General features: G+C 42.0%; 1 protein-coding gene across 2 annotated transcripts in view; it reads left to right on the top strand.

Moving 5' to 3' along the window:
• RAB28 (RAB28, member RAS oncogene family) overlaps positions 1 to 1,595 on the top strand; it is a 111,723-nt gene extending 110,128 nt beyond the window's left edge. For both annotated transcript variants that reach the window (XM_083158280.1, XM_083158276.1), the window contains one exon: positions 718 to 1,595. Coding sequence is in view for 1 of the 2 variants with exons in the window: in XM_083158276.1 (XP_083014402.1) it covers positions 718 to 810 (93 nt within the window). In the remaining variant the exon portion in view is untranslated. The remainder of the gene's footprint in view (positions 1 to 717) is intronic.
• Positions 1,596 to 13,764: the final 12,169 nt, after the last annotated feature.

Genomic DNA, 13,764 nt, shown 5'->3' with positions numbered 1-13,764 from the left:
TTCCATGTTTAACATGGGTTTCAATGGGAAATCGCGGGCATCGCGTCGGTCGCGTCGCGGACGCACATAAATGTACCCGCGATGCCCGCGACGGGCGCCGTTCTAGGTAAAGAGTACCTTTTTTTTTTTTTTTACATGTGTTTTGATTTTTCCCAATTAATAAACTAATTTCCTAATGAATAAATGCTGTGAATTTATATGGTCCTATAGAAGAAAGTTTGTGCATTTTTACAGTGGATTTGTTTATTTATAAATAAACAAAATTGTTAAAATTTGAAACCACCAAACCAATCATCAGACGTTTACATTCATTGGGCGAGAATTAATGCAGAGTTCAGCGGCAGTGCGAGATGTCCGCTGAACTCTGACGTTTTTTTTAAATGGGAATTAACTTACAAGGCAAAACCATGAAAGTTAATTCCCCTTAAAAAAAAAAGGCAGAGTTCGGCGGCCATCTCGCACTGAAGCTTAACTCGGGCGGCATTAAATCTCGCCCATTGTCTTTTTGGAATAGAGTAAACAATGCTAATGACTCATTGGTTTTTATTGGCTACTACACTTTTATACTTGGTTACTGTCTCAAACTTTGCATACAATTCTCAAACACGGCTTTTCATTCCACCAGTTAATGAAATAACTTCCCGTTTAAATAATAATCAGTCTTTGATAGCTGCCAATAATATACTTAATACTGTTTTTGAATGTTTTTGATTGCAGAGAGTGGTGAAGGCCGACATCGTGAACTACAGTCAAGAGCCAGTAACTAGAATGGTCAATCCCCCTCGGAGTTCAATGTGTGACATTCAATAAAAGTACATCTGATTGAATTAAGACGTTATTCCTATTGCACAGCCCAGTGGTTCACCATGAACTCCATGCTAACAGTGACAATCTTGATAATGCTTTTAAAAGGTCTCAAAGACTTACTACAATATTTTGTTTTGTGAAAGCAGCAGGCAGCCAGATTGGCCGGGGTCCAAGGCCTGGACCACACAGTAGAAATGTAAATTAGAGCGGAGTTTCCAGAATTCTGTAGCCTGTAACTTTGCCTTCATCCGTCTGCTGTTTCTAGTGCGTTATAACGAGAATACAGGTAACCAAAGCTTTGTGTATTTTCATACGAACTGACTGACAGGTACAACGTACAGAGAATGGAATATTTAACCCCGTGTCTCTACTGGGTCCTGGCACTTGTTCTACAGCGTGACCTACTGAGGGCCACAAGATGAATGTACAAAGATGATTCGGGTCCCATCCTGTTCATGTGTTTGTAAAACCACTGACAAATTCAGTAATGTGCTCTCTCCTGAATGTACAATATTTATTTCTATTCACGCACATTAAAGGAATGCTAGGCCGGTATTTTTGTACCCTAGAAAAAGTAGGTATATAAAAATCTAAAAATATTCGAACACGAGATTTCTCAATGATATTTTTTATTGTTGGTGGTGCTCCCAAAACTTTCATTCCTGTTTTTTTTTTTTTTCTACAGTATCCAACGTAGTTCTGTTTATTCTCCGGTGTACTGAAATGTTCAACTGAACTGAGAAAGCTCACACAAAAAAAAAGAAAATAAATTCTAAGCTGAAAATAAACGGTCAACGTTGTGGATATTTTTATACGTTTTATACTGTAACTGTATAATAAATGCAGCTATGTGTTTTTTTTTTTATATAGGTCCCTTTTCTAGGACTCGGCAGTTTTTTATTTCATAGAATTACTAAAATGAGCATTGGAAAATTTATAATATACTCAAACCGACATAGAAAGCTATATTAATAATATAAATATACAGTATACACAGCTATAGATGTCACAAAGGTATGTTTAGCATTTAAACAGTCATGAATGCCCTATTGATATTGACTTGTATTGCTGTATTATATACTTTATATATGCAGAAAAACTAATGCTACAATCTTTGTTTAATAGTTCTTGGTGTTGCTGCCTTGTAGAAATCCACTATTACAGCTGCGGTTCTCAAACAGTAAAAAAAACAGTTAAAAAAAAAAATTTCAAATACTTTCCTATGAAGAACAGAAAAATAAATGGGAGATTATTTGTTAATGACAGCTAGTTTATCAAACTGTATGGGTTTTATTTCATAACCATATGCAGCTTGCACACTTGTGCTGAAGCCTATACTGGCTATCATATCATAGCATATTTTAGAGTGAACTTAGAAACTGAAACCAAACATCTGATTTGTATGTTATTGGATATAGGACATTTGTGCACCAAGCATCATTGTAATTTTTTATTTTATAAATTTATTAATATAATTTTTTATTTACACAGTTTTAAGGAGTCCTATTGTAAGCATCAGGAGTGTAACTGACTTCTTATTTTAAGGTGCCGATATGTGTGCTGTGCGTTTTGTACTTTTTGGATTTTGGCACTTGAAGGGGGATACGCTATACGATCTACTGTAATGTGCGGATGCGATGCGATTTTAGCCTCTTTTTTTTTTTTTTTTTTAGTTTATAGTTAAGTAATGTACATCGCAAAAGTGATACGATGCAATGTAGCACAAAAAGTACTGCCTGCATATACTTTTTGTGCTGTACAATATTGTACCCGCGGGGACGCGCATCGTATCCCGCAGGTACACCTTGCGATTCTATCCAGTGTGATGCATTTTGAACTTTAAAAGTTCAAAATGCATGCCATAATTGCAGCGTGTATGGACACCTTTTAGTTATTACATAATTTGCAGTGCTGCTCTTCTAGAACCTTACAGCAACTTCCTCTTGAAAATCCAAGGCAACGTCTTCTCTCCATCCCAGATGCTGCGACCTCATAATAATGGTAAAATAAAAATACGGGAACACAATGAGGATGATAAGTAGTTAAAAGAAAATGAAACTACTCTCGCGGCTACACACTGGGCCTGATTCTGGTTGTTTTACAAAAGCAAACGCCTTCTTTAATGGACAAAACCATGTGCACTGTGGGAGGGGCTGATGGAACATTTACTATGTTATTGCTTGTAAAAAGAGCATTCAGCACATGTTCTCTGGTCATCCCTGCAGCTCAGTGTACTAGGTACTTAGGAGCCGATTCAGACCCCTTCATAACGGGGCTAATACAGCCCCGTCCCTGATGTACGGGGTATGTGCACACGCAAACCTTGGGAGTGAATGGCTTTAGCGAGTTTCACAGTCGCTGGGCCGAGAAACAGGAAAGGAGCGGTAGCAGGGGAACGGTCAGCATTTCATGGGTGTTCCCCTGCTGACGCAGCCATGTCTGCCTGCTTGGGGTGGGCAGCTGATGACACATGACGTCAGCGCCCACCCCGAATTCGGAGGACAGTTTGTAAATGAAGTCAGTCTAGGTTGAATTTTCATTACGAACAGCAAAAAAATTTTTGGTTGTGCGGCAGCATGAGAAGGGATGTGTTACCATACACATCCTCTGCATGCTAGCGAGGGGATTTGAGCATCGGGGAGTGTCCGGGCAAATGACAGTTGACCATTTGCTTTGAAATGCTGTAAAACTGCCAAACTGTCATTCAGATACTACCAGGTGTTCGTTCCAACCAGCCAATCGATCTGTAGATGTATGGCCAGCTTAAGTATGCAGCCACATGGACTTTCAGTGCATTATATGAAGGGTTACCGATGGATAACACCTCCTGGCAATGTTTTATGTAACCTAAAGTCAACCATATAGTGCATTTGTGTAAGGACTATCTGCGATAAGTCGTATTCAATAAATAACCACTTAGAAAGTGTGTTGAATGCATAATAGTATGAGGATCTCATTCCTTGCTTGTTTTATGACTACAATCTATACTCCGCTAAATTTTTCCCAATAAATACCTAGAACAATACTTTAAGCTAGCCCTTTCAGAAGAGCCCTCAGAAGTATCTGAGACGCAGCATTACAAGCACTCTGCAAGAAAAATGAGCCGAGAGCTTTGGACTAAGGGGATCTGTAGAAGAAGCGCTTAGCGTTAGATAGTGAACACATCCATCTCTTGTTTATGTTTCCAAATCCTAGAGCCGTCATGTAGGATAAACAAAAGCTGCTTCATCATGTTGGCATGTGGGAAAAATATTTTAATGACTAACTAGGAAAATATGAAGTGAGATACCTGGATCTGATCCAGGCTATTGCACAAATTTGATGGGACATATTTTTTTCTTTTTGCGTTGCAAATAGTGAAGAGCGAATCCTTCGTGAAAGGAAAGTGTGTGTGTGAGGGGGGTGTTAAGCGTAAGTGGAGTTTTATTAAATGTAGGAACACATAATATCATAGCAAATGTCAATCCCTCAAGTTCAGTAAATTATTGTTTCCCCTCATTTTATGGAATATTGCACAATATGGGCCGAAGAGATTTATATCCGAAATTCTTTACCCACAATTCTATACATTAATGTGTATCTGTTGGTTGTTCACATGGGAGGGATCCGTATTATACTACACACAAACCATAGTCCCGGAAGACAAAAAAAGATGGCACTCATTTATAATCTAGTTACGGCTGTATATCATGATTAAAGCCCCACAAAAATTATATGGGTTAATATATATTTCAAGGGAGGCTGCCTTCATAGAACCATACCTTTTAATCTGATCTCTCTGACAGCAAAGAAGCCCATAGATTAATGTCAGCTTTTGCTGGTGCTACCCCTGCTTCAAAAAACTGGCATCCTGGGTTTAACGCACACAGGAAATATGGTTGTGCAGCCTGGCACAACCGAAGGCATGTGACTGATCAAAACAGAGCAGTTGTGAAAGGGCTTCCTTAAGACGGCATGGTGGGAGTGTAGTGTCCTTGTCAGTCTAGGAGGGGGAGGAGGAGTTACAGTATAAAGACTCTCTGGGACATTTATCTGAATGGCTGAGGCCGCTGGCTAGGAAGTAGATCTGTTAGTCAGTGACCGGGCTATTAACTTTTACTGTGTAGGGATTACTGGTCTGCGGTCATTCTGATGGAATTAAACCATAGTCCAGAGAGTGCTTCCACTACACATTCTTTATCAGAAAGGTAACTTTTGAACATTCCCTTTGGTCATCCTACATATGAATGATTTTGAGATCAGTTGTTCATAAAACATCTTAAACATGAATAAATTCCTTGGTAATTATTTTCTCCTAAAAGTGTTCTCATAGAAATAACAAATAGTGTAAATCCGTTATTTATTATTAAGTTATTATGTTATTTCTGAGGTTGTTTAACATCTCCACTACAGGCGTGTCCTCATACTGTGCACTTTTAGTCTTAATTTTGCTAGTTTTTCCTCTATTTTGTGTCTTAGTAGGTATATAGGTTCTGATTCAGCATGGATAGCAAAAGCAAAATCTCTAGCCAAAACCATGTCCCACTGCAGGTGGGTTAGATATTTTGTTTCTGTGCAGGGTAAATACTGGCTGCTATATTTTTTACACTGGAACCATAATCTAAAGCTGACCATACACTGGTGAGATGTATCTCCGCAATTAGTTGCATGCAATGTGGACTGGACTTTCCTGGGGGACAGGATTGCGTATGATGCATTGTATGCTGTCCTTTTGCATGCAGTGTATCTCATGCATCCTATTAGGGCTGAATGGGCTGCGGCAAATATTTGGGGCAGCCAGTGAGATCTGCGATTGAGATGCCGCACGGGAGCGTGCATCGCAATCACACCAAAACTACCTGCGATGTGAGATCCGTTGCAGCAATGCGTTGCAATCGCAGGAAAACTGGCTATATCGCACCAGTGTATGGGCACCTTAACTCTCTCTCTGCACATGTTTCCTCTGCCCCACCTGCAGTGCAACCCATTTTTGCCCGCTGGAGAAAGATTTTGCTTTTGCAATCCATGCTGAAGCAAGCCCATAGTGTACTAGGTACTTAGGACTGGTGGGTTTTGTCACAAAGGAATATGCATGAAGTCACAGAAGTAGGGAGTGTCCTGTGTGGTGTAGGCCGTCCATATTGGACCTGTCTATTGCACTTTTCTCCTTTTTAGTGCATTTTTGCTACTATTTCCTCATTTTGTTTTAGGGCTTTTTAATTCCGCAGTATTGTGAGGACTAGTGTTTTGAGTCAGAGCATCTGTGGCTTCCAAATGGGACTATTGGACAGGATTTGAAGAGGATAGGTGTAAGTGGAACATCTCTAGTTTGCTGGAGTAGAACTAACCAGGGACGCCATTGTTTACTTTTTGAAAATAATTAAATATCTTGACCTGTGGGAAGAATTGTAATTTTTCCAAAATATGGGTACTTAGCATACGCCCTGAAACATAAGCCCTGTTCAGTGTCTGATTTACTTCATTCTGGACTTTTTCTTATTGCTCTGAATCAGACGCATTTTACAGGCAGTATCTAACACTGCACCTTGAAATGTTTAAAGCCTGGGAAATGTTCCCTCTGACACATGCATGTGTAAGGTCATGTTTTCCTATTACTGCCTGTGTTTGCCTTCTCAGGCGACAACCTGTAGTCTAATGTTTCACTTCTAGTTGGTGTAAGGAGCGTATTACAGCACCAGACTGTAAAACAAGAAAATAAAATCTTCATAAAAAACATTTACTATAGATTATGATAAAGCAAATTTGGCTTTGGAAAGATCTGTCACAATTTGGATTTAGTTCTGTCTTGTGGAAAAACAGACCAAGAATCCTGTGATTCCATAGGTTGCCAACAGCAACCTTTTTAAATTAAAGGCCTCCGTAAACTACTGCGACTTGTCTGAGCCTTAAGTCGCATTTGATTTACCTTGTACTCCCCCGGCTGCCCCCCTGGGAGTCCATCCATCGGATTTTGTACAATTTGTTGCATGTGATTTATCTGATGGGCTGTACTACAGGGGCGGGCAAAAATGGCTATATAAAGCAAATCAAATGCGATATATTGCAGGTCCAATCTTCTACCCGATGTGTACGGGACCATGCATTGGATTGGGTGTCAAACACATGCGATTTTTCCACTTTTGAACCGATTTCTCAGCCGGATCCATTGGAATCGTATGGAAAGTGGCCAGATCGCACAAGTATATGGCCATCTTTAAGGTAAAAGGAGGTGTGCATGAGGTGTGGACTGAAACCATTTCCTTACATAATTGGTGATGCTGCTACAACCTCTGACAGGCGAGTTACCAGTCGCGGCTCGTAACTTATAGTAGGAGGGGGACTGCCACTGGCTGCGATGCCAGCAACCCCCACCACCACCTGCCTCCGCTGCTCCTCCTGGTTCCCGGTGCCTGTACGATGATGACCGATACCAGGATTGGCGCATGCTCAGTACTGACCTCTATGCATATGCCAGCTTCTATGGGCTGCTTCGGGAACTGCCCATAGAAGTGAAATCACGGTCCCAGTGCCTGTACAATACAGATGATAGGCACCGGGACCAGTGCATGACCAGTACTGACGTCGGGACTGCACATGTGCAGACAGCGGATGCTGCATCCCAGAGGGAGGGATCACCTCCCAATGGAACTGCCTTTGTGACTGGCAGGTCAGACTTCCAATAGTAAGTCACTGTGGAACCAGTGCAGTCTCACAGACTGCATCTGGCTTCACTACAGTAGCTGATATTACCTTCGGGGTCTGAAGCCCATAGGTAAAAATCTCCACTGTGAGTTATTAATCTGTTTACTGATATATTTACTAAAAAGAATTATACAATAAATCAACAAGTTTCATCATTTCTAAAAAAAAGTCCACAGTACCACAGACAGGAAGGGGCCCACACCATCTGATAGTGGCCCCCTTCTTTCTATGCCCCTGACGATGTTCGAATATTTTCATCTGCCACTGTCTTGTGTACAAAATACATCCACTTCTGGCTTCACTGACACAGCATCAGACATCTGGGTAAACACAAAATGAATCAGACTGTCCACCACATCTCTAGCTACTGATCTGTGTCGGAAGATGCAGATCACTAGCTTTAACACTCCCACAAAACTCGAGACACGCCTCAGTTTTGTTCAATGCTCCACCCCCAAACAGTATCAGCATCCCTGCTTATTCCTGCTCTGGGGTGCATATTGCAGAACCTGGAGCAAAGCAGGAAGTCAGTGTGCCCACTTCAAGGCTGGTGCCCAGAAGCGACTGTCTTCCATTGTCTCCTGTTTTTACACTCTGCGATGGCCGGTGTAGATTAGCCTTACGAATATCCTCCTATGTCAACAATATTGAGTCTACTTATGCAAACACTATCCGTGACATGCCCATAAGTCAGACCATCTCTGTCCATACACTTTGCTGCCCCCTTGTCACCGCCCACGAACACCCAATACATTCTGTAAACATTACTGAAACCGTGCATCTTCCATTGGCTTAGAAGCTTGGACAGAAGAGAATAGATCACTCTACTGCATCCAGTGCTATTTTTCAGCAGGCTCCAGCAGGAACTGAGGCCCTTATTCTAGTTCACTCTTTCTGACAAAATCCTTCCTAGATGGACAAAACCATGTGCACTGCAGGTGAGGCAGGTGTTACTTGTGCAGAGAGAAATAGATTTGGGTGGGGTTTTACTTCAAAGTGAGATCTATATTGCAGTGTAAAAATTAAGCAGCCCGTATTTGCCATGCACAGAAACAAAATGACTCACCCAAATCTAATTGTCTCTGCACATTTTACATCTGCCCCTCTGCAGTGCACATACCCCCACTATCCACGTCGGCGTGGAGTTGATTTTATATAGTGTGGCAAGCGGATTACTTCACATGTATTCCGCGTCCGCTCGCCATGCTTCGGGCTCGGTGGCTCGATGCGCTTGCCACACTATATAAAATCAACTCCACGCCGGGGGAAGGGGAGAGACCCGAAAGGAGGAGCAGCATCACGGCGGGGGTGGGGGGGAAGAGACCCAAAGGGAGGAGCAGCGTCACGGGGTGGGGGTGAGCAGCAGCAGATGCTTCTGCTGTAACTTGGAGGGGAGGAGGGAGGAGCAGCGTCATGGGGTGGGGGGAGCAGCAGCTGACGCTGCTTGTTACTTGGAAGGGAGGCGCAGCGCCACAGGGCGGGGGGGAGCAGCAGCAGACACTGCTGCTGTCACTTGGAAGGGAGGAGGAAGGGAGCAGCGTCACTGGCGGGGGGGGGGTGGCAGCAGCAGAAGGGGATCCTTCTGGTGCTGACGGGGAAAGCCACTGGTCTCAGGAGCATGCTCCTGCGACCAGCAACCATTAGGGAGTACACATGGGAGCGCGCAGCTGCCGATTTATCGCCAGCAGCACTCCAAATCACTGGCAATATGGTCGCTCAGCGACCATATTGCCAGCGATTTTAGCCAATATCGCCCCTGTGTGTACACACCTTAACAGTTGATTAAAAAAAATAATATATATATATATATATATATATATATATAAGTCCTGCATGTTATATTATGTAATGTCCCAAATAACTAATGTTACCGTTTCCATGTTTATTTTAGGGAATGCTGTACCTTACAGCTCATTGGAATTCTAATTTCAAACCTTTCACAGCGATGGACACAAAAACATTTTTTGCATTTTCCAATTAGGAAGTGTTTGCAGGGACATTTACAATTTATTTCTATATTTAAGTAGGGTTTATCTTACAGTATAATTATATTTGTTATTCACAAGACTCTATGTTGTCTGGCAAAATAAGTATTTTTAAATAAATGGCTTTATTTCATGCCAGTTGCTAAATAAAACAGAGACATGTTTATTTTTCCTGCCAAATCCAATAAGAGTTTGTTTCTGTAACTAGCTGTACAGTCTTCCCTAAATTCCCCAGGTGATTATAGCGCCATTACTCATAAAAGCCTGCATTACAGTAACAGGTAACTATCTCTAATTGGCATCCGGAGTGAATCTCTTATAATGCTGAAGTGTCTTTAAGTCGCTCATAAAAGTAACCTAACCGGAGAAACAACCTATCCACTAATAGAATTTTCAATCAAAATATTGTGTGCATTTTGCTGGCATACAAGTATATCACATGGAGTGCTAAGGGGGTAGGAGAGATTCTAAAGCTCTCAAGATTGTGAATAAATGGCATAAGTGTATGGTAAGTAGCTCATGGGCATTTAACTTTAATGTTTTATAAACAAGTCATGATGGTTGAACTGATAATTGTTTGTTCCATTATGTAAAAATTAGAAAAGGTTATGAACTGTGTATATATATATATATATATTATATTACCAGTTATTTATATAGTGCGCACATATTCCACAGCACTTTACAGAGAATATTTGAACACTCACATCAGTCCCTGCCCCAGGGGAGCTTATAATCTATATTCCTTACCACATGTTTTTAATCAGCAAATACAGCAGCGTTTCAATACTAAACAATATATTTGTCAGGCTTAAGAAAATGACAAACAAACATACCTAAATACCATCCGGGTGGGACACAAGCGGGATTCTTTTTGCGTCGGGTGCGACTCGGTGTGCGGGTGATATCATCAACTGCTGCCAGTTCATAGCGTGCAGGTGATGGCCCCTGAGACTGTGTACATTACCGTGGCAACCAACCCGCTGATGAGCCAAATGCGCTATCCAGCGCTAGTATGTGTGAACCAGCAGACACAAATGTATACAAGATTATCAATTCGGGTGGTTAAAATACACAAAATGCAGAAACCAACGGCATTATCATTTTATGCATACACAAATCAGGAATGAGTAATGAAAAAAATAAATGATGAAAAAGTTAGTGCAAAATAAAGCATAAAATTAAGAAAAATTAAGAGGAATTAAATAAACGCAACCAGAAAGATAAGGTAAATACAAAGGGCTAGAGGGGAATATAAGATTTTGACGTATGTTTGATAGTTTACACTATATATCCCAACTATAACCGATCTATACTAATAATGAGAAGTATATTATTGAAATATATTACTGAAATATATTAAGGCCGGCTGCCTCGTTGAGGCCCCTAGGGGCCATAGTGCCCATTCTCATGATCCATCGTGCTTCTTATCCTAATCGCTTTCTTCCACGGTCGCCTCCTCAAATTGAATCGGGAATGTGGTCTAGCATACAATATTTTATAACGGCAATACTATGGGATGTCTCAACAAAATGGCGGGCTAGTGGTTGATCACTAGTCCCTTTCTTCAGTGCCTTCCTGATGGCGGACGGATGGGCCGCCATCCGTTCTTTGAAGCTTCTCTTGGTCTTACCGATATTGCTTAATCCGCAAGGGCAGATCACTTTGATATAAGACAAATTTAGAATTGCATGTCAATGAATGTCTAATATTAAAAGATCCCAGTGTAAGGATCACACTCTCCTCCAATAAAGCAGACAGCTGCCGGGGTGCCAACTCAGGTATCCAGAATGTCCAGTAACCAGTATATTACAAAGAAAATAGAGGACACTCACCGGTCTTCTTGCTTATCAAAATAAATTTATTCCATCATCCCAACAGTATTAAAGTGCAATGTGCATGACAGTGGGCCGTGGGCCGACGTTTCGGTCTGCCTTCATACCTTTTTCAAGGCCCCCACTCTCTCCTCATAAAGTGCATACATTTTTTGTGAAACAACATTACACTAATACTGAACAGACTGATATCCCTGTACAGTTGAAAAATATACTCTCACGGTCCATCTTCGATCGCCAGAGGTTAGACCCCTCTATAAAAACTTTCATGCGGTTGTTGGACACTCAAGCAAATGAAATCCCTGACAAAGGTGGTTAAAAAGAGGCACAATGGCTCTGATAAGGGCAGAATTCTCTTCATACAAAAAGTGCACATGGCACCCACTGGGAGTGCATCCTGTGATAGAGCCTGCATCCCCCTCCAACTCCTCACCCTCCTCTGCACCCTCCTCATCATCATCCTGGCGAACATCACCCTCCTCCTCCTGCTCCTCCTCATGGTGTGTGGCAAACCGGTCCTCGTGCGTGCTGCTGTAGCTGGTTGCAGCAACAGCCACCTCCTGCTCCTCCTCCTCATCCCTGGCATTGCCCTCCTTGGCACCATGCTGCTTCTGTCACTGCTTTTCTCTCTTGGTCTTTTTTTCTCCTCTCTTGTCCAGGCTGCTCCCCTCACTACCTATGAAAGGTCAAAATGGCGCCAGACCCCTTTATATAGGGTGTGTGATGCATAGTCTAGGGGACTTATGTGGGCCAATAGGTGTGTGTGTTGTATGGTTTGGTAAGGTAGGTTTACAAATCGCATGCCATTTGGTCAGAAATTCGCACATGACCAGGTCAAAATATCGCACCACATTGCACCATATCGCATTTTTCACCCGGGATTTCGCATCCCATAAAATTGTTAATTTTTTTTTTAAAAATTAGCAGATTTCAGAAAATGTGATCAGGTGCGATTTTGAAAGCTTACTAAAAATCTCACTCTATTATGTAATCCCCCTCTTCTACAGGCCCTTCACTGGCTTCCCTTCCCTTTCAGCATCAAATTCAAGTGTCTCACACGCCTTTACAAAGCCCTCACCCATTCTTCTCCCATCTATATATCTAACCTTATCTCCCCTTTACACTCCTGTCCGTTCTGTTTGCTATGCTAATTCACGCTGCTTCTCCTTCCGACTGATGACTTTCTCCCACTCCTGCCTTTAAGCCTTATTAGGTGCTGCTCACTTTCTACGGAATTTTTTACCTCTCTCTCTCTCTCTTTCACATAGAAAACCAAATTACCAGGTGAAGCAGTTCTACCCAGTAATTTGCCATTCAACATGGGTTATTTTTCTGTGTGAGGGTCAACCCGGGTCGTAAATCCTAGGTCTCCGACCCTGAAATTTACCAGTCGAGGACCCGGGATTTATGACCCAGGTTGACGCTTTCACACAGAAGAAATGCCCATGTTATTCAGCAAATTACTGGATTGAAATTTTTAACCCGGTAATTTGCTGTTCAGGCTGCACCCGAAAAAATGACCCAGCACTCTAGATGCCAGGTAATTGCCGGGTTGTGTGTCTGAAAGGGGTATAAGACTCTCCACCTCTCGACAAAACTTCAAAACGGGCTTTCAAGACCAGTCAACTCTTATCTTAACCCTCTGTTTCATGCTCACTGTCTCCCCCTTCAGTGTCACCCCTGTCTCTCACAAGGAGGTCCCTCTTTCCTCATGTTCTTTACTTAAAGCATCTTCAGTGGCACCAAATACGGCATTTTCCTGCCACCCTGATACTCCAGTGTCCTCTGGTGATTCAGCTATGTTTATATACCCTTTACTTGTCCTCTATTGTATTCAACTGTAAGTTACTGTTTCCTGCTTTGCTTATTTGTTACTTTGCATTTGTGCGCTGTGGATCCCTTATAGTGCCCTACTTAAATGGATGATAATAATAATAGGATTAGGATAAAGATGGCAAAGGAAGCATTTGTTACTGCACCATGTTTGTCATATTGCACTCATAGGGATACTTTACTAAGATGGAAGTTCTAAGATGTTCCTATGGGCAACCAATTAGAGTCTACTTCTTATTATTAATTTCTTGAAGATAATAGTATCTGATTAGTTGCCCATAGCAACATCCCATGTGAAATAGAACTCTCATTTAGTAAATTTCCCCCCTATGTGTTTCTCCTTTTCCGTCCACCGCATCAAACCTCCCTGTTTGAAGAGGTGGACAGAAAAGGAGAAACACACAGGGGAACCTCTGACTTTTGCTCTGCAGCTGCTGCCAACCCCTATCTGGAGTAGATTGATGGAGGCAAGCAGACAATCAGGACAAGCAGATTATTAGAAGTAACTCTACTGCAGTCAGCAGCCACCAGGAATCAGATTATTTGTGAGACAGCCAATGATCTGGGTGGAGGCCCGGGGTAACTGCCCCTTTCATCCTCTCTATAATCTGTCCCTGGGTCTA

The sequence above is a fragment of the Crinia signifera genome, chromosome 1 (assembly GCF_055691185.1).
Source record: "Crinia signifera chromosome 1, ASM5569118v1, whole genome shotgun sequence".
Classification (NCBI taxonomy): domain Eukaryota; kingdom Metazoa; phylum Chordata; class Amphibia; order Anura; family Myobatrachidae; genus Crinia; species Crinia signifera.
This window is presented reverse-complemented; position numbering and strand designations above follow the sequence as displayed.